The 21,612-nt window shown below is 46.4% G+C and overlaps 1 protein-coding gene across 2 annotated transcripts in view; it reads right to left on the reverse strand.

Moving 5' to 3' along the window:
- Positions 1-21,612, reverse strand: part of LOC112117962 (mitogen-activated protein kinase kinase kinase 3-like) — a 112,810-nt gene that overhangs the window by 72,552 nt on the left and 18,646 nt on the right. For both annotated transcript variants that reach the window (XM_024216099.3, XM_024216098.3), the window contains exon 2: positions 10,554-10,633. In XM_024216099.3, the coding sequence (XP_024071867.1) occupies positions 10,554-10,557 (4 nt within the window). In that variant the 5' untranslated portion in view covers positions 10,558-10,633. The remainder of the gene's footprint in view (positions 1-10,553; positions 10,634-21,612) is intronic.

Below are 21,612 nucleotides of genomic sequence, written 5' to 3' on the forward strand. Positions count from 1 at the left end.
ATTAACAGCACAGAGTGAACACCTGCCCGTGTTAATGCTACGCAGAGGCACACAAAGCTAGGATACAGAGGACCACACCATGAGGATTGGAGGCATATCTAGAAACTAGGGCTGTCAAACCATTAAAAAAATTAATTGTGATTAATCGTGCGATTAATCGCGCTGTTAAACAATAGAATACCATTTATTTAAATATTTTTGGATGTTTTTACATTTTCAAATATATTGATTTCAATTACAACACAGAATTCAAAATGTACAGTGCTTACTTTATTTTTATTCCAAGTATTTGCAATGTAAAAAAAACATAGTATTTTTCAATTCTCCCATTACAAGTACTGTAGTGCAATCTCTTTATCATGGAAGTTAAACTTTCAAATGTAGAATTATGTACAAAAAACCCTGCATTTAAATTTTTTTAAAAAAGGAAAACTTTAGCCTACAAGTCAACTCAGTCCTACTTCTTGTTCAGCCAATCGCTTAGACAAACAAGTTTGTTTACATTTGCAGGAGATAATGCTGCCTGCTTCCTGTTTACAATGTCACCTGAAAGTGAGAACAGGTGTTCTCATAGCACTGTTGTAGCTGGCGTTGTAAGATATTTACGTGCCAGATGCGCTAAAGATTCATATGTCCCTTCATGCTTCAACCACCATTTCAGAGGACATGCATCCACGCTGATGACAGGTTCTGCTCAATAATGATTCAAAACAGTGCGGACTAATGCATGTTCATTTTCATCAGCCAAGTCAGATGCCACCAACAGAAGGTTGATTTTCTTTTTTGATGGTTCGGGTTCTGTAGTTTCCGCATCGGAGTGTTGCTCTTTTAAGACTTCTGAAAGCATGGCTCCACACCTCATCCCTCTCAGATTTTGGAAGGCACTTCAGATTCTTAAACCTTGGATCGAGTGATGTATCTATCCTTAGAAATCTCACATTGGTACCTTCTTTGTGTTTTGTCAAATCTGCAGTGAAAGTGTTCTTAAAATGAACAACATGTGCTGGGTCATCATCCGAGACTGCTATAACATAAAATATATGGCAGAATGCAGGTAAAATAGAGAGTAGGCATACAACTCTCCCCTAAGGAGTTCAGTCACAAATTTAATTAATATTTTTAAATGAGCATCATCAGCATGGAAGCATGTCCTCTGGAATGGTGGATGAAGCATGAAGGGGCATACGGATGTTTAGCATATCTGGCATGTAAATACCAATGCCGGCTACAAAAGTGCCATGCGAATGTCTGTTGTCACTTTCAGGTGACACTGTAAAAAAGATGCAGGCAGCATTATCTCCCGTAAATGTAAACAAACTTGTTTGTCTTAGCAATTTGCTGAACAACAAGTAGGACTGAGTGGACTTGTAGGCTCTAAAGTTTTACACTGTTTTGTTTTTGAGTGCAGTTCTGTAACAACAACAAAAAAATCTACATTTGTAAGTTGCATTTTCACAATAAAGAGATTGCAGTACAGTATTTGTATGAGGTGAATTGAAAAATACTATTTCATTTGTAATCAAAAATAATAATATAAAGTGAGCACCAGACACAGCACTGTACACTTTGTATTCTGTGTTGTAATTGAAGTCAATATATTTGAAAATGTAGAAAAACATCAAAAATATTTAATAAATTTCTATTGGGATTCTATTGTTTAATAGAGTGATTAAAATTGCAATTAATTACGATTAATTTTTTGAGTTAATGGCGTGAGTTAACTGCGATTAATCGACAGCCCTACTAGAAACACAGAAAGAGACATCAAATGGCACTCAGGACTACTCTATAAAAACTAAGGGATCCTATAGGATTTACACCCTTACTTAAGTAACCTGCCGGATCAGGGCCTAATGGGCAAGTTTGCAACAGTCTATCTTTTGTAGGTTCAAGTTAGGCCCTTCAGGCTTCTGTGGGAGCTCTGAGTGGGGGATGAAGGCAGGATCAGGTCCTTACAGAAGGAATGTGACAGTGGAGCAAACCTGAAAGAAGAAAATGTTTACACAGAAATATAGCTGGCTGGTTATTTTCCTGCGCTCCCTCTGATACCATTGAAGGTTTCTGTGCTCTCATAAAGGGTTCTTTCTCCCTCCCAGCCATGCTTCCCCAAATGCTCAATGCTACAGTGAAGCCACAGTCCTGGGTCTGTGAGTTCATAATCTGTTGCCAAGGCAACGGCTGTCCCAAATACAGCATTACTGGGCTGATCCTGCATTGCTTGGGTATCCCGGACTCCTGGTTGAAGTCAGTGGGAGTCTGGAGTGCACGAGACATGCGGGATGACTCAGGAGTGCAGGATCTGGGAGGCAGGAAGTGCTTGTCTTAACACAAATAAATATCGTTATTTTCAAACAAGGCAAGAAAAGTTACGGGACAAGTGGAACAAATCCTACAAATCCTCTGCACTTTTATAGCTCCTGCCACAGGAGGATCAACAAGCCCTTTACAAAGAACAGGTAGGCATGGCCTCAATTTTAAAAATGGGGAAAATGAAGCAGAGAAACATGAAGGGGTAGATTCATGCTGCACTCTTGTGGGCTCCGATGCAGGGACAAGGGGAGGTATTTTGTGCCTGCTTTATTAATTGTCGCAGGGGCTGGTGCAGCCCCCGGCACGGACTGGAGTAACCCTCAGATTCCACCCTGCTTCTACAGCCCCTAAGGAGCTTTGCAAGGGGATGAAATCCATCAGATGTGCTCCCCAGTCCCACCCCTATCAGTTGACCATATGCCAGCCCACCATGGAAAACCCCCTGCACCCAAAAGTGGCATGGAGCTGGCGGAGCCAACTGAGAGGGTCTCCTGCACCAAGAGCATTCCCTGGCAGTAGCAGAGGGAGGGATTTCTATCTGCCTGCACCCATTTTGTGCCACCTTCACGTAAGTGGCAAGGGGCTATTAGGGTAATATGATGAATAACTGTTACGCTCCCTTTTTCTGCACCTGGCTCACCTCTCTGCTGAAGCACAAGGCCAGAGTTCTGCCTTTTCAGGAAGGCAGAACTACACAGAGTTCAACCTCCAAGCTAGGATATGCAAAACCCTGACTGGAGGGGTTGACAGTTCCCAGTCAGCTTCAAAGAGTCAATTTCTTAGTAAACAAAAACAAACATTTAGTACCTACCTACACACAAACCCCACTGTAAATAGTATTTGGAAACATATGAATCACTATAACCAAAAGCTATTAGGCAGTAAGATGGTCGGTGTTCTTTCTATGGACTTCCCCACTTTGATGCTGTTATGCACATTTCAGTGCAAGGTTTCAGCTGAGAACACACACTTCTATACTTTAGGCTGCATAGACAGACCCACTCCTCTCTGATCTTCTCACACAGATGAGGTCTCAGTCCTACCACGTGCCTTAAAAAAAAGATGCGTGTGTGTCACCTGGATTCTCCTGAAACCAAGGAGAATGGCAGCCTCTCAGTACCCCACCAAACACCTCAGAATCTCCACAGTGCAAAGAACCTCATGGTCAGCAGCAATCACTGTCCCTGAGCCAACAGCCAACTCTCTCCATGGTTTCCAGTGGGCGTTAGGAAACGGCTGCCTGTATACAAAGCGGAAAAGGTATGGAGACGCAGCCCTCACAGCAGGCTCCTTTTGGTTTTATGCTGAGCAGGTCCAGCCTTAGGGAAAGTGGCATCCTGGGCGAACTTGTATTTTGGTGCCCCTGGCCCTGCTGGGCATGGTACCCCTTCATTTCCCCTGGCCCCCATGGGCTCACCACCCCCCATCACCCCTGGCCCCTGTGGGCTCTCTGGATGGAGCACTTGCTCCTCGCTCCCCCCCCCCCACAACCAACTGGGGGGTGCGGAAGAATGTGCGGGGGGAGCAGTATCTGTGTGTTGCCGCTCCCCCATACCTCCGCTGGAAGGAAGCAGGGAGAAATCTGGGCACCCCACACGTGTTGCCTCTACAAATTTGCGGCGTTCCCCTGCCAGCTCTGCGCTGCTGTACAGCGCCCCCCTCCCCCGACCATGGCACCCTGGGTGGTCACCAGGGGGACCCCTAAGACCAGCCCTATATCTGTAACCTCCCCCTCTCAGACTGCTCAGGTGGTGAATGTGTGGAACCTGCTAGACCAGGGGTGGGCAAACTTTTTGGCCGGAGGGCCACATCGGGGTTGTGAAACTGTATGGAGAGCCAGGTAGGGAAGTCTGTGCCTCACCAAACAGCCTGGCCCCAGCCCCCTATCCGCCCCCTCCCACTTCCTGCCCCCTGACTGCCCCCCTCAGACCCCCCGACCCATCCAACCCCCCCGGTCCTTGGCCCCTGACCGCCCCCTCCCGGGACCCCCTGCCCCAACCGCCCCCCCGGGATCCCACCCCCTATCCAACCCCCCTGCTCCCTGTCCCCTAACTGCCCCGATCCCTATCCACACCCCCACTCCAACAGGCCCCCCGGGACTCCCACGCCTATCCAACTGCCCCCTGACAGCCCCCCAGGATCCCCTGTCCCTTATCCAACCCCACTGCTCCCCGCCCCCTTACCATGCCACTCAGAACACCAGGACTGGCAGCCCCGCTGCCTGGCCGGAGCTAGCCACACTGCCACACAGTCTAAAGCACCGGGGCAGGCCGGCGGCTCTCACAGCCCCGCTGCCCAGAGCGCTGACAGCATGGCGAGCTGAGAGCTGCAGGGGAGGTCCCGGGGGCTAGCCTCCCCGGCCAGGAGCTCAAGGGCCAAGCAGGATGATCTCGCGGGCCAGATGCGGCCCACGGGCCGCCGTTTGCCCACCTCTGTGCTAGACTGCTTGCCCTCCACAGAAACCTATCCTCAAAGCTTCAGCAACAGCTATGAAGCATGTTCAATAACTATCACTCCCCCTCCTTGTGATGTCTCTGGGACCTTCTAACTCAGTTGCCCCTGCCCATGTGCAGTGACACAGAGGAGTCAAACTAAAATCCATGGAGCTAGTGAACAGGTGCAGCTAATGGGTGGGAGGGGGGGACTTTTGCAAAGGAGTTCTCCAGGTGAAGGAGGAGCGATTATGTGACCCTTGGGGTAAGTTTGTTGTGGGGGGGGGAGCGCGCGCTTGTTGCTTGACTGAAATATACCATGTGGTCTGTCTGTTTGGGGAACCATGTGCTGAGACCTAGGCAAGGCTGAGAGCTTCTTAATGAGGCTTTGACCCCTAAGCCCTTTAGCACCCATCAACCCTTAACCAGGGGGCAGGGCTACTCAGGAAGACCAGGGCTTTAAAAAGCCATCTCCTAAGCCACCAGAGGAGTTAGCGAACAGGAGCGGCTAATGGGAGTTTTGTGAGGGGGCTAGATACACTTAACATTCTTTAAACTTAAGACCAAAAACACCCCCGGATAAAAACCGAACATCAACAAAGGAACAAGCTGCAGGAGTAATAAGAGAATCCAGGCAGAAGTCCAGCAACAGAGTGGGGGCTATCCAGTTTATTGCACTCAATGCAGCATGTATGATTACCTGGCTCTCAGAGACCGTGTACGGGCTTTGGAGACCAGGGTGGCTGAACTGGAGGAACTACAGGAGACAGAGGTACATAGATGAGACTTTCCGGGACACAGTAGAACAGTCCCACTCCCGGTCTGACAGCCGCTGTGCTGTTGAGGAGGATGAAAGCCTCAGGGAACCAAAACATCCAACGGGAGCAGAGGGAAATGATCCCATAGTTGGGACCTCCTTCCAGATGATGTTGTGGTATCCTCTCACACTGAGGATCTCTCTCCGGGGGAGGGAACTCCAGTTATTAAGAAGAGACGGGTAATAGTTACGGGCGATTTGATCATTAGAAACCACAGACAGCTAGGTATGCCATGACCAGGAGAACCGCATGGTGACTTGCCTGCCTGATGCAAAGGTTGTGGATCTCTTGAGCCATCTAGATAGACATATGTGTAATGCTGGGGAGGAGCCGGTGGTCGTGGTACATGTAGGTACCATCACATAGGGAAGGATAAGAGAGAGGACCTGGAGGCCAGTTTAGGCTGCTAGGTAAGAGTTCAGGACCTCCATGGTAGCACTCTCTGAAACGCTTCTGGTTCCACGCACAGGGCCAGTTAGACAGGCAGAACTGCAGGATTTCAATGTGTGGATGAGATGATGGTGTTGGGAGGAGGGGTTTAGATTTATTAGGAACTGGAGAAACTTTTGGGAAAGGGGGAGCCTATACAGGAAGGATGGGCTCCACCTAAACCAAAATGGAACCAGATTGCTAGCACTCTGTTTGCCAGAAGCTGGGAATGGGCAACAGGGGGTGGATCACTTGATGATTACCTATTCTGTTCATTCCCTCTGGGGCACTTGGCACTGGCCACTGTCGGGAGACAGGATACTGGGCTAGATGGACCTTTGGTCTGACCCAGTATGGCTGTTCTTATGGTCATGTGCCCTCCCCGCTGCTTCTCTCCCCCTCTTTGGGCTCGAAAACAAACAAACATAAAATAAAATGCTGCAGTAGAAGTCTGTGGGTTACGCTACCTGGTGCGGAGGGGTCGTTGGGCAATGATGAATCAGGGCCTGAGTGACCTCTCCGGGGCAAGAACTGGATATAGAAATTTCTGCCCTGAGTTACACAAGTGCATTTCTAGTGGAAGTCCCCCAAGCCCTGCTCTAACTGCTAGGCCACACTGTCTTCTTTGAAATGCCTCTGAAAGGTTAATAACTAATGATACGTCATATTTTTATTGTGCCGTCTACGCAAATATCCATTCTTCACATATCATTAGCATGGAGCTAAATGGGGCACGAACATTAAGTAATATGCCCAAGGTCACACAGTACGTACATAGCAAAGCCAAAAGAGAAACCAGATCTTCTGGCCTCACGTCCTCTGCTCTATTTACGGGGCCATGCTACTTCTTTGAAGCACCTACCCAAGGAAAATGGGGTTATGGTGAAATCTGAGTTATTGATCACATTGCAAAGACCTCATTTGTGCTAACGATCTTCCTTGTAAAGGATCTGGGGTGGTTGTTTCTTTTAAATTGAAAGGAAATCCAGGTCAAGATTTTGGAGATGTGGCTGTGTTAAACAGTACTGCTGGGGTCTGATCACAATGCTCAGACCCTGGGTAAGAAGCAATGTGTTTTCTAGTTATTCTTTAAAACCCCGCCTGCTGTAGACTAAAAACCACCCACACACTGTAGATTAAACATTAATCTTCCCTTCCCCTCTCTGCAGTTTCAGTGCATCCTCACCTAAACGCCTTTAGTCTAGCGACTCTCAGAGGGAAGTAAATGGGGCAGCAAAAGTAACATCTCAGCGAGGCAGTAATATATACTGCACATCCTGTACCCATCTCGCCCAACAACTGGGCCGCTGAGACCAGAGTTATGCTCACATGGTGTTCTTGTCCACTGCAGCCTGGCAGTTCTAACTGCCTTTGTGTGGACAGCGCACCTATGTTACAATAAAGTTCATATACGCGAGAGGTATGCACAGACCCAGGCAGACAGATCAAAGCAGCCGCAGGCACGGAACACCCAGCAGAGTCCTGAAGGTCACCGTGAAAGGGAACCCAGCCACGTTCGCACACTGAAGAGGAATCTAATCCCAGGGTTAGCCCACACCTTTCCCTCCCCAAGATTCCAGTTAAAAGGGGAAGCAGTCAAATAGCTGGCCAATTAAGACACAAAAATCATCAGAAAGTCACAACTACAGCCGGTCAACATTTTTTGTCTACTTTTTTTTTTTTAATATAGCAAAGAATGAACATTTTCACTTGTCTGAATTTCCCCCCCCCCCCCCAAATTTTTTTAAAAATAAAAATTTTTTTCCAACCCCCCCCCCCCCACACACACACACACACACTAACATTTTTTTTTACTTAAAAGCTAATGCCTTCTCCCCAACCCTATTTTTCCTGTGGGAACAAAAGGCAAAGACAAAAAGACAGAAAAAGCAAAAAAGGGGCGGGGGATGATGCTTTCCTCCCCTTTATTTCCCTTTTCCAATGGGGAAATGGGGCGGGGAGGAGAGAAAGGGAGGGAAGGAGACAAAATGAGAGGAAAAGACAAATGAAACATTTTTCAAATTTCAACCAGCCCTGATGATTTTCAATCACTCCCAATTCTGTCCTGAGCTGGATTATACAGTGAAGATTTACAAATGAAAGGCCAATCAATCTCCTAGGACAGTGGTTCTCAAATGTTGGTACTGGTGACCCCTTTCACATAGCAAGCCTCTGAGTGTGACCCCCCCTTATAAATTAAAAACACTTTTTAATATATTTAACACCATTGTAAATGCTGGAGGCAAAGCAGGGTTTGGGATGGAGGCTGATAGCTCGCGACCCTCCCATGTAATAACCTTGCAATCCCCTGAGGGGTTCTGACCCCCAGTTTGAGAACCCCTGTCCTAGGACCTCTACTCCCCCACATTAGTTAGATCATTTTGTCATTGGGGAGCTAGCCCTTTACGAGGGTGGAGCTCAGCCTCACCTGTGCCAGGTATAACCCACTTCCCTAGGTGAAGGGAATGATTCCAGAGGTCACATGATGGGAGCATATGACTCAGAACCAGTCCTCCTGGGAAATACTAAGGACAGCCCGAGGTCAGAGTGTGTGACTTGCAGAAGACAGAACCTGGTTTAGATGCTTGATCTGCATTGAACTGTTTTGATTTGGAGAAATAAAACAATCCTGGAGAAAAGGGGCTGAAATCCTGTTACTGTTAGGATTATTATTGGATGCATTTGCTGGTAAACTGTCCCACTTACACATCATTTACGAAGAGCTCTGTCCATCTTTTTCACTGAAACAGCATGCTCTTTGAAAAGAGCTTTACTGTACTTGGTTTGTTTGGGTTTTTGGAGTTACAAGCCCATAAATGACATCCAACAAGTATTTTATCCCAAGCCAAGGAGCCCACAGCATGGCTCAGGGTTGCTTCCTCTCTCTTCATTCAAAACTCTCCTTAAAACTCACTTTTCCTGGGAAGCCGTTGAGTGGTTGACTGCCCAGAGACACAGATACACACATTGGTGCCACAAGAATATTGAGTGTTCTAGCTACGTCTCAGCTCCCTGCAATGATTTTAGATTGCAAGCTCCTCAATGGAGATGTGGTGATTTTTCTCTACATGGAAGGTAGAGATTTCCAAGGAGACTAAGGGAGTTAGGTGACTAATGCCCCTGAAAGTGAGTGGGACCAGGTGCCCAACTCCCTTAACCGTTTTTTAAAATGTCCCCCATACAGCACCAAACACATGGTCAGTATGCAATGTATCAGAGTAACAAAATCATGGCTGCCTAAAACTTCACTGTGCCACTTGGAACTTCATGGCTACAGCATGTATAAAACTGGGATCATCCTCCACCTCCAAAATTAAAGACTCCTACTACTTGAGCGAAAGGGAGATCTCCATTAGCAATATAAGGCTTAGGACACACAACTGAGCAGATTCCATCCAGTAGAGGGCAGTGATGCACATATTCACTAGCCAATTCATTACTTTTTAGCATTATAATAGGGCAGTGGTTCCCAAACTGGGATTCGTGAACCCCTGGGGGTTCGTGAAATGTTACAGGGGGTTCTCAGGAAAAAAATTCCCTAATGGAGGACAGAGCTGTCCCTAGGGACCCCGGGCAGCACGGGGCCAGCAGCCCGAAGCCCCTGGACTTCCAAGAGCTAAGCAGATCAAAGCAAGCATCTCTATCACACTGAGGAGATTTAAACTTCAAGACTCCTTATAAGAAATGGAGGTGGATATTTTGTGCTGTTTTTAAAATGAAATAGGCAGCTAGTGTTGTTTTTAAAATTATTATGAAGAACAAGTTTAAGCTTTGTTGTGTCGGAGAACTCTGTTATTCTCCGACAATTGTAACGTGCGTTGTTTGCCTGGACTGCTCAAGACCCGAATGCTTGTGTAGGAGGAACTCTGAGTTGGCTTCTTAAATACCTTCATGCTGTTTCCCATCTGATACTCCTTGATGAAACATAGGAGCCTTGTTTTATAACAGGCTTATTCAAAGTGATACAAGCTACGAAAGAGAGATCTTGGAAGAGTGTTGCCATTTTCATAATGTAATAAAAATATTGTAATGATAAATAATAATAATAAATAGTGTGTAATAAGCAGGTCATAAAAACAAATTTTATATTTCCAAGAGCACTGCTTTTATAATTTATACTCAAGTAAAGGGAAAAAAATCCCTGGAAATATTCATTTTTAGGAGGGGGTTCGCGAGATTTGACATTTTCGTGAAAGGGGTTCACAGGTTGTTAAAGTTTGGGAACCACTGCAATAGGGCTTAGAGGCCCCATCTGACATCAGGGCTCCATTGTGCTAGGTGTCGTACAGGTATATAGCAAGAAAGTTCCCTGCCCCAAGAGCTTGCATTATAAACTGAGGCACAGAAAGCTGAAGTGACTTGCCCACAATACCACAAAGACACCAAGAGCAGTGTTTCACTTGGGACTCTTTTCTTGACTGGAAGGCAAGAGAACAAACCAATTTAATGCTGATCAAAGCTATTTCTGCAGATTCTCCTGCTCTGGGCTGTTTTGTCAGGTTCACCAAGCCACAGTAACCTATTAGAGAGAGGCTTAATTGCTCCAGTGGGACCCACTTCTTACCCATGTTTGCATTTACATCAGGCCTCCATTCCACCGGTCACGGACACTCACACCTCGACCTCCACTCACAAGTGTCCACCCTGCAATAATAATACAGACACAATTTACAGGTGTACTCCAACACAGCTATCGATGCAAATATTTGATTGGCTCGCTCTTTATCAAACGGGTTTCCTTTTTTGCCCTGTTTATGCAGGCAATTTATTTTGATAGGAATCGGACAAGCAGTCTAGACTCCTCTGCCCACCCCAGAGGTATAGTCTCAACTTTGTACACAAACTTTAGCTACTCACCTTGTTGAGTCTCCATTTCCCCATCTGTAAAATGGACATAATGATACCTACCCACTTTGTAACATACTTCTCATCCACAGGCTTCAAAGCAACCCTCTTCCACCGAATGTAGACTACCTATCTATTGTAACATAAGAGCACCTCACCATATTGAATGTAGTTATCCTCACAACATCCCTGTGAGGTACACGTGTCAGAGACACAGAGACGAAATAACTGGGAAGGACTCTATGACAAAGCAGGGAACTGGACTCAGGTCTCCCAGGTCCTAGCCTATTGGCTTAACCACTGGACCATCCTCCCCTATTACAGCTGCCTCCTCCTAGGGGGAAGCCCGAATATGAGCAGCTGATTGTATGTGGAGGGAAATTGTACCAGAGAACACACAGTTTTAAAAGCAGTCCCAGACTCCCTCTCCCAATATCTCTCCCCTCCACCCATCTCCAGTTGTCCCCAAACCCTCTCAGACAAATACAGAGCTTGATGTTTTTTAAATCCAGCACGTAGCATTCGCTCAGAGCTGGAACAAATGCATAGGACTATCTCTGTTCACAGCAGTAAGCCCTGAGAATTTTACAGAGGGCAAGACTGAACCCATAGGGCAAAATTCTGCTCCTGTTATGGCAACAGCAAACTTCCTACAGACCAAGTGGAAGTAGATCAGGTACACAGGTGTCTAAAGCCATGCTTCTAAGTCCATAGACACCATTTACACACCTAATTTTTAGATGCACTTAGCACCCAGGTAGCTCCCACTGAAGTCAACTGATATGTACCCAAACTTCATTGGGAGCTGCTGGATTTAGGGACATAACCTGAGGTACCTATTTCTTAAATTAAAAAAATCTTGGCCAGAGGCTTTAGTCCTTGATAGCTTGATAAAATATGCAAGAGAGACTTCCATTTAATCAGCATCTCACTAAATATACAGAAGAGTTTTTTTCCCAGGGATCTGATCCTGCAGTCCTTGCACAGGTAACACTTCCATTAAAGTCAATGGGAGGTTTGGGTGTCGGGCAACAGACAATTATTTTGGATCCTTACGCATCATCTATTAGGAAAGATGCTCCACCAGTAACACAAAGGAGCTTTGAAAGCTCCCAGAGCATCAAGTTGATTAAAAAAAGCTATAAAAAAATCACAATTCCTAAAAGAACCATGAAAGATACAGGGGTGACTTCAAGATCTGACCTAAAAATAATTCATTCAAAAACATCTGAGTCTTTGGACCTTCATGCTGGCAAGCACTAGGATATTTACCCAACCTATTTGGAGAGAAACAAGCAGGAAGGGAGACAGATAAGAAACCAGCAAAATACTCTGAAATTTACATGGGTCACTACATGTGTTATTCCTTTGCTGTTGTTGCTTCCTATCTGAGCAACAGCCCTGTTTAATCTGAGATTATAAAGCCACCGAGGACTGCATGTTCTATAACCTTTCAAGACAGACGTAAGTGAGGGACATGGAAAAGCTTAATATCTCTACCAGAGAATAATGAACTGGTCTCAGATAAATGGACCTGCCTTAGGGCCTGCTCCAATTCCCATTGAATTCAATGGAAAGACTCAAACTGACTTCAATGGGATTTGAATTCACTTCTTAGCTGGAAAGGGGCAAAAACTGACCTACTTCTTTTTCGTTTCTGTTTGCAAAGTCCACGTCACACTTTCAGAAATGAAGGTGTGCACCTAGTTGGTGCACACAAGTACCACAATTGCATGTACAGCATTATCATCTGTCTGAATGGGCAGCTAGACACACACCTGGACACCTGCCCATGAAAATACGCAATTTATACAACACCTGCGCATGCAAGTAACTCAGACAGATGCATGCCTGAAAAAGTGATCCTGTGACCTTTCACTTTGAGGTCTTTCCTCTAATACAAACCATCAAGCTCCCACAGTTTATTTCTCACAAGCAACCCCACAATAACAACCCAGCATCCATGTGCAATGGAGTAAATAGCAATGCAAACATATATGGGTTTCATGTTTTCTATTTCAACATTTTTTAACTATGAAAATGGATGCCCTTAGAATTGGATTGCGAATTCTGCTTTTTTGCTAGATTCCCAGCAAGACGTACTAGCTGTCCCAGTTGAGGAGCGCCCAATCCCTGTTTTTTAGCACAATATTGCTATTTTACAGTGGTCTTTTACACCTCTCTCCTATTCCAATGTATCTCAGTGAAATGTAACAGCATTTCCCTAGACCTCTCTCACCAGAGTCCCTCGTTAGAGCTTTCAAGTGCTGGCAGGTTACCCAAAGTCAGTGAGCATTTGGAATAGACCCCGGTCTCCTGACTCCCACTCCACCGTTCTGACGGCCAGTGAATGCTGCCTGCACTGTAAATCTCTTACAGCACTCCTGACAAACTACTGGCCTGTAGTCTCCCAGCCTTGGAGAAATGCCTCCTGCCAAAGCAACAGCCGCGTGAACTCGGCCCTCCTTCAGCTCAGGGAAAGGTCAGCTTTTCAGCGACCCTGTTGTTGTAAACCACCATCCTTCAGCCCCTGGTGCAATATGTGAGGGTCTGATTCAGCTCTGAGTGTAAACCAGAAGTAACTTCACAATGGCGGTACACTGGCTTAGATGCAGCAACGATGGATTTGCACTGTAGCTGACATCACAATCTTGACCATTTTGCACGCCCAGTGCTTGACTTTGCAAGGGGCTGGATGTCTCCTACGAGGGGACAAGCACCATCAATTTCCACTGAGGCCAACGGGAGAAGGTGGCACTCCGTATACTGCAGGATCAGGGCCCTGCTGAACATCAAACTAGTGCGTGTTGCAATAGCGTGCCACTTGCATCTCTCTTACCAACACTTTCCTACTCACCCTTGTTTATTTAGATCAGCAGCTCTTCAGGGCTGGGACCATCTCTTCTTGGGGGGTGGGGATGGGGCATGCACCAAGTACACCGAGGCCTCAAACTACAAATAATTATTTACTGCACCACTGAATGCAGACCACAGATTTCCATGAGGAGCTTCACCCTTTTTTTCCATGCTGACCTTAGCCCGTGTATACGCTGAGACGGTGTAATTAACCAACATACAAATCACTGGTCCGTCCCCCCCCCCCCCCCCAAAATGTGGCTTAGTTAGAAAACCACCCTAACTAATCTTGCTAAAATTGGGACTTTCCTTGTTTTTCAAGCAGCAGGGAGCAACATATTGGGCCTGGAGAGCTTAACAAGCAATAGGAGTCAAGCGGAAAAAACTCTCCCCTTTTAAAGAGTCAACAGCATTAACTTTCCGCAAGTTTCCGGGCGACCTGCCAGGATGCTGGAGTTTTGTATACTACGGAACTGTTAAAAATATTATTGTAAATCTTATTTTCACAAGCTTTGGGGGCCAGGGCTGGGGCAGCGTTCAAAACAGCAGCAATGAATGGAGAAATGGTGCTAACTTTAAAATCTTACAACACGTATGTATATTTATACAACCTGCAGGATTGGATTGAAAGAAAGTCAAACAATGAAAAGTATAACAATACTGCAGACTCCAAAGCCCCAAGGGACCAGTGCACTCATCTAGACTGACCTCCTGTGTAACACAGGCCATAGAACGTCCCTGAAAGATTCCTAGAGCAGATCTTTTAGAAAAACATCCAATCTTGATTTTAAAATGGCCCGGGATGGTGAATCCACCACAACCCTTGTAAATTGTTCTAGTGGTTAATTACCCTCCCTGTTAATAATTTATATCTTCTTTCCAGCCGGGTACCTATAACATTCTAGTTTTGTTCTACAAACTACAGTGCACACAGCCTCATGGAAATGCAGCCATCTCTGGGGTGGAGGGCAGCAGCCCGGTGCACAGCAGGTTGTGCTACACTGGAGGGAGGGAGTACATTTTGGCAAAGCTCACTGGTGCAAATTCCTACACTCATGGAACATGCTGCTCATGTTTTCCAAAGCAGCTTCCAGATGGGTGAGCCCAAAATGATGCACCTGTATTTTTGATGCATGGAGTTATGGGCTTTTGGGGGTTGTAGGTCTGTGTTTTCTTCAGCACTGAACATTTTGAACATTTGCATGCAAACTGAGCCCAGTCTTGCAAGCCTGACTGTCATGAGCAAACCCACTGACCTCTGTGGGATTCACACAAGTAAGAATTATGTGCCTGACTCAGGGTTACAAGATAAAGCACTTTAGTTGGGCTCACAGATCAGGTTGCTAAGCAATACACATGCAGCCTGCTTGCACCAGGGCAGCCTGCTTGCTTGTATTTAACCATGCAAACTCTTAGCTACATGGAAGTACTAGGGTGACCAGACAGCAACTGTGAAAAATCGGGACAGGGGGTGGGGGGTAATAGGAGTGTATATAAGGAAAAAAAACCCAAATCGGGACTGTCCCTATAAAATCGGGACATCTGGTCACCCTAGAGAAGTACACATGACAAAATTTCAAATGAGCTACTTTGGATGGAATGATGCTTTGTTTTAAAAATGACGTGTTTCAAATGACACACACATTGCAACTGCATGGGACTCCATCTACCTCCAAAGAATGATGCAACCCAACCAGGAATCAAAGCTATGGCTTCAGTGACTCAGATAGAGAAACCCAGTACATAAACCACCCTGCTGACTACTTCACACTATGAGCATAAAGTGAGAGCTTGAACAGGCAACAATAATAAAAAAAAAAAAAAAGACATATCACCTTCCAATGATTTGGAAAAGGACATGATTTAAAATCCACCCCCTGCGTGCATATTTATAAGAGAAGTAGTAGAAACTGTTCCAATAAATTATGTTCAGCCTGAATTTCCTCTTACGCTAGTGTAACTCCATTAACTTTGATGGAATAGTTAGTAATATACACACTAGTGTATGAGACAGCTCTTGCGGTTCCATAGAGATCAGCAATTTCTGGAAATGTGAGCCATACGTAACAAAAGGCAGAACGGGTATCAGAGGGGTAGCCGTGTTAGTCTGGATCTGTAAAAAGCAACAGAGAGTCCTGTGGCACCTTTAAGACTAACAGATGTATTGGAGCATAAGCTTTCGTGGGTGAATGTCCACTGCTTGAATGCCTGCATCCGACGAAGTGGGCATTCACCCACGAAAGCTTATGCTCCAATACATCTGTTGGTCTTAAAGGTGCCACAGGACTCTCTGTTGCTTTTTCCAAAAGGCAGAACCCGTCTCTAGATTCATCAGGACTGAAAAATTCCAGGGACCTCTCAGGTCAAGGCTAATGGAAAACAAAAAGGTTCAAATAAACTAAGGCAAGTGACGTTTCAGGCCACAGGTCTGACACATGCTGGGCTTTCTGCTTGCATTATACCTTCCATAACATACAGTTTAGTTCTCAGTGTTCTTTAGTTTGTTACATGGAAAGGGCTACCCTGAACGGCCAACCAAACGGACCGAATTATACACTTAAGTGGGACTCATAAAAAGGCTGCTTCTAAAAAGCAGCTCAATTATGCACACTTTAAATGCTGCTTTCTATCAGGCATTAAAGTGACTAGGTATAAATGAACCAGATCCTCAGGTGTGACCTGGCACAGCTCCTTTGACATCAATGGAGTTGTCTGTTTACACCAGCTGAGGATCTGGAAGATTTGTAATTGGCTCAGAAAGGGAACTTCTCTTCTCAGGAGGAAAGCCTAATGCCGATGAAAAATGCTGCTCTGGTTTGGTTTTTTTGCTTTCACATAGGGCCAGATTGTGCCTTCAGATGAGTATTTGTGTAGATGGCATAGAAGGGGCACAGTGCAGATGTGAGCTACACCAGTGGAAATTGAGAGCATCCCCACTGATTTTAATGGAGGCACTTCCGGCTAAGGCTGACTGAAAAAAGATATGGTCTGGGGGGGGCAGGGGGAGGGAAAGGAGGAATTGTCCTCTCCCTCTCCCCATAAAAAAAAACAAAAACAGTTCTCAGGATTTTTTTTAAAAATCAAAACAAGATTTATTCATTTCAATTTGAAATTTTTTTGGAGGGGGAGGGGGTGTCTTTTTCAGGAATTGTTTTTCTTTCCCTTTCTAACTCTTGTTCTCCACAGGAAAAGGGGAGGTAGGCACTTAAAAAAAAATACACACAACAACCTACACACTAAAATTCCCATTCTGAATTTAAATTTTTCATGATGCAAAAAAGTGTCCCCACAAAGTTTTTTGTATCCTCCCAAAAGACTTTTTTGATCCGACACTGACGAAGACATTCCAGTGAGAGCAACTCCCATCTTTCATTTCTCACCGGGGCCAGAAATGGTCCCAGACAGAGTGTTAGGGCCTGCATCTCTACTTTAGAGCACCAGTTCTATGCTGTTGTAATTCCATTGCCTCCAAAAACAGCACCAAATTGATGTAACAGAATGCAGAATCAGGCCTGTGAGCTGAGCTTGTCAAAGGGATTTTGATGCCCAACTCCTAATGAAATTAATGGGAAGTAGGCATCCAAATCCCCTACCCAGCTTTGATCATCTCAGCCTGGTCTCTGAGAACGCTACAATCCATGCAATATGGGGCTTTATGAGCCTCATTTAATACCCGCTGAAATCCGTGGAGAGACTCCCATAGATCTGAATGGGATCAGGCTCCATGAACACCCAGAACACGGGTGTAACGTGGCTGTGGGGGATGAACTCTGCTATGAATGTGGAAAGCTGCAGTTTGCACTTGCTGAAATTCCAAAGTGGTCTTATTATTTCTTCAGTAGTGCCTAGAAGTCCCACAGTCACGGATCGGGGCCCCCATTGTACTAAATGATGTACAAACACTATCTCTGCCCTGAAGAGCTTATAACTTAGGTCAGTGGGTCTCAGCCGTTTCCATAAGTGACTATGTTACAACAGAAGAGTTTTGAGTCCAAAAAGTTCAAGACCTGCCTCCCCCCCCATCTCGCCATAAGGAAAAGAGGGGTGATGGTGACTCCCTGAAACCTGTTTGTGTGCTGGGGGTGAAGAGTTGGGGGTGTCAATCCTCATTAAAGACAAGAGGCACTTGGCAATTGAAGAAACAATATGGCCCCAGCAGTAGTTGCTCTCAGTTAACATCAGATACTGAAAGTTGTTTGCTATCTCACAAGATCAGTGTGTTTGTTAACTGACCCACTTTCTCTTCCCTTCTTCCGTATCTTGCTGACAGCACGCTGAGGAAAAGCTCAAATATTGCAAGCAATTTCTCAGGCCAGCCATCATCCTTTTTTAACACAGTCATCCTTCATCAACACCCTCCTCCCCCTAGATCAATAGTCCCTCTTGGTGGCATCTCATTTTGTATCTTACAACAGCAACCTTTTTAAGTGAGCTACAGTTCCAATTCCCTAGTCTGTTCAGATTGGGCTGATCACCATGTACCTTTCTAATTGACTGGTGAGGTCAAACAGGTCAGACTGTTCACGACTGCGTCTTGTCCAGCACACTTTAAAAAAGACACTGCCATGAGTCAGATGGGTGAGTTTTTTTTTTAATTCTTTCTTGCAAAACAAGGAAAAACACTTCATGACAGAGATGCTGATCAATAGATCATTACCAAAAGACGGGCATGATTCTTCTCGTGTTTGCAATACCAACTGTAGCGGAGTTAATCCAGATTTACATTAAAGTAAATGAGAGAAAAATCATTTGTTAAATGCTGACGGTAAAAATGTGGTGTATTTTGCTCGTAGGACTCTGTTCTTGCATGCTGCATCTTTAAATCTCTAAGTATTAGGGTTGCCAACGTTCTAACTGCACAAAACCAAACACCCTTGTCCCCGTCCCTGCCCCACCCCTTCCCTGAGGCCCCACCCCCTGGTCACTCCATCCCCCCTCCCTCTGTCACTCGCTCTCCTCCACCCTCACTCAGTCACTCATGGGAGGGGGTATGGGCTCTGGGCTGGGGGTGTGGGCTCTGGGGTGGGGCCAGAAATGAAGGGTTTGGGGTGCAGAAGGGGGCTCCAGGCTGGGGTCAAGGGGTTCGTGTGGGAGGGGGTTCCGAGCTGGGGCAGGGGGTTCAGGATGCAGGCACCTGGCAGCGCTCACCTCGGGCAGCTCCCCGGAAGTGGCGACATGTCCCTCGGCTCCTAGGCGGAGGCGTGGCCATGCGGTTCTGCACACTGTCTCCGCCCGCAGGCACCGTTCCCGCATCTCCCATTGGCCATGGTTCCCAGCCAATGGGAGCTGCGGAGTCGGGGCTCGGGGTGGAGGCAGCGCACAGAGCCCTGCGTGGCCGCCCCTGCGCCTAGGAGCCGAGGGATATGTTGCCATTTCCGGTGAGCCCAAGGGAGCCGGGTAGGGAGCCTGCCAGCCCCCCGCCAACCGGACTTTTAACGGCCCAGTCAGCAGTGCTGACCAGAGCTACCAGATGGTAGCTTTTCGACCGGATGTTAAACCGGATACCTGGCAACGCTATTAAGTATTCTGCTGTCTGCTGAGATGGACAACTAGGCTGCGTGCTCATCCCATCACAGATTACTATAGAAGACACACAGATTCTGCTCTTTCATCAAGACTATTTTTTGTTCTCCTCTTGACCTAAAACTAACACCATTCAGTCTCAAAGTATCAGTTTGCTTTTGGTATATGAAGAAACATACCAAAAATATGCCATACATGATTAACCAACAAGCCTGGGTGGAACTGTGGAACACGCTAGCACGACCCAATAGACACGTACAGTACATTAACTCAGCGTGGTCTACAAGTTACGAAGAGAAAAGAACATGCTTTGACCCAGTACTGTACATACCCCAATGGTCTATCAGAATGGAAGGTTACAGGCCAAGGAGGTGACACATGTCACAGAAGTGGCCATACCAAGCACCCAACCATACTAGACACTATTGGGAACTATCAGTGTCCATGGTAACTTTACCTACTGAGAGGTTTTGAAACTCTAGGGAGGGCAGGTAACCTAGTCTAGCAATCGTCACACTGTCCATTGCCATCCATCCCAAGATGCTTTGCTTTACAAATATGAATGAAAGAAGCCTCCTAACATCCCTATGGAGATTGTGCTCTCCATTTTACAGATGGGTAAACAAGGAGAGGCCCAGAAGTGAGTAGGCATTTGGGTTGCATCCATTTTTGAGTGCCCGACTGGAGAATCCCTAGGGACTGCTTGTCAGAGGCACTCAGCCCCACAGCTCCCACTAACTTCAGCAAGAGTTGTAAGCGCTCGGCATTTTGAAAAATTCAGGCACCCAAAATCGGGAGCTGCTTTTGAAAACGACGGCCTGTGACTCACGCGAGGCCATCTAGGCAATCCGTGGCAATGCCAGGAACAGAACACAGATAATACATAGCACATTTCATCCAGCTATCTCTGTGTTCTGATAAAAGGGCGCAAGGATTGTTAGCCCCACTTTAACGATGGGGGACACTGATGCCCAGCGGGATTAAGGGACCTGCCCGAAGTCACACAGTGAATCCATAGCACAGCCACGAATGAAAACTGAGCCCCAGTCTACTGACCACACTTCTCTGGGGTAGCAGATCTACTGAGGTAGTATCTAAGCACCACATCAGCCTCAATGAATTTATTCTCACAAAAGCCCTGTGATGGAAGGAGTATTATTATCTCCATTCTACGGCCAGGCAATTTAGGAACAGGGTAGATTAAAAACGGTTTGCCCGAGGACACTGCACTAGAGGTGCGGAACGGAACCTAGCTCTCCTGTAAAGGAAGGATGGTCCTGTGGTTAGCAGACTCAGGAGACCTAGGTTCAACTCCCTGTTCTGCCACAGACTTCCCGTGTGATTTAGGCAAGACACTTGACCGCTCTGTGCCTCAGGTCCTCACCTATATAATGGTGATAACAGCACTGCCCTGCCTCATAAGGGTGCGGTGAGGATCAATATATTAAAGAGTGGGAGGTGCTCAGATACTACAGTCATGGGAGCCATTTATGTCCCACAGCTAAATATCCCAAACCAGGGCCTTAACTACAAATCCAGCCATCCTCTACTCATCACCTGGCTCCCAGCCCTGTGCTTTAACCACTCAGAATGTTCCCTCTCCCTATTTGCTGGCTAAGTACTTGGGGACAATATGATTCGGGGAGGAAGGAGAGCCACTTCCTTCAGCAGACAAAGAGGACCCAAGGAGATCACTTCTGCTCCCTTCCAGGGACTGGCGTCTTGCACGGAGACACCAAGGATATATGGTGGGGAAACTACACTCCGAGGGCTTGATTTAAAGCTCTGGCAGCAAACAAAGGGTATTAAATAATCAAGACACTCCGGAAAGTGTCTCACTAACCCCAGGGATGAATGGCACCAAGATTTCCATTTTCTTCCGCAACACCAGCAACGGCTCCAGCGCCAGGAGAGAATGCCCTTGCTTTCTGGCAGGCTGCCCACACAAACACAGGAAGCCGTGCAATGTGCTGGCTACATGCTGAATGCTTCTCTGGGACGCGAATGTCGACATAGCTGAACTGAGCTCAGAAATCGGGTGGGCAGGGAAGGAGGGAAACCCATTATAAACACTTTATAGACCTTTTCCAAGGACAAAAGACATGGAGTTTTGCGTTTGCATATGCCCTAGAAGTGCCATCATTCAGAGATACTAAGGGGCGGGGGGGGGGGGAAAGGGGAGGGATAGCTCAGTGGTTTGAGCATTGGCCTGCTAAACCCAGGGTTGTGAGTTCAATCCTTGAGGGGGCCACTTAGGGATCGGGGGCAAAATCAGTACTTGGTCCTGCTAGTGAAGGCAGGGGGCTGGACTCGATGACCTTTCAAGGTCCCTTCCAGTTCTAGGAGATGGGATATCTCCATTAAAAAAAAAAAAGGCTACATGTTGTCAGGCTGCTTAG

This window comes from Terrapene carolina, unplaced genomic scaffold (genome assembly GCF_002925995.2).
Source record: "Terrapene carolina triunguis isolate 2854851 unplaced genomic scaffold, T_m_triunguis-2.0 Scaffold111, whole genome shotgun sequence".
Lineage (NCBI taxonomy): Eukaryota > Metazoa > Chordata > Testudines > Emydidae > Terrapene > Terrapene triunguis.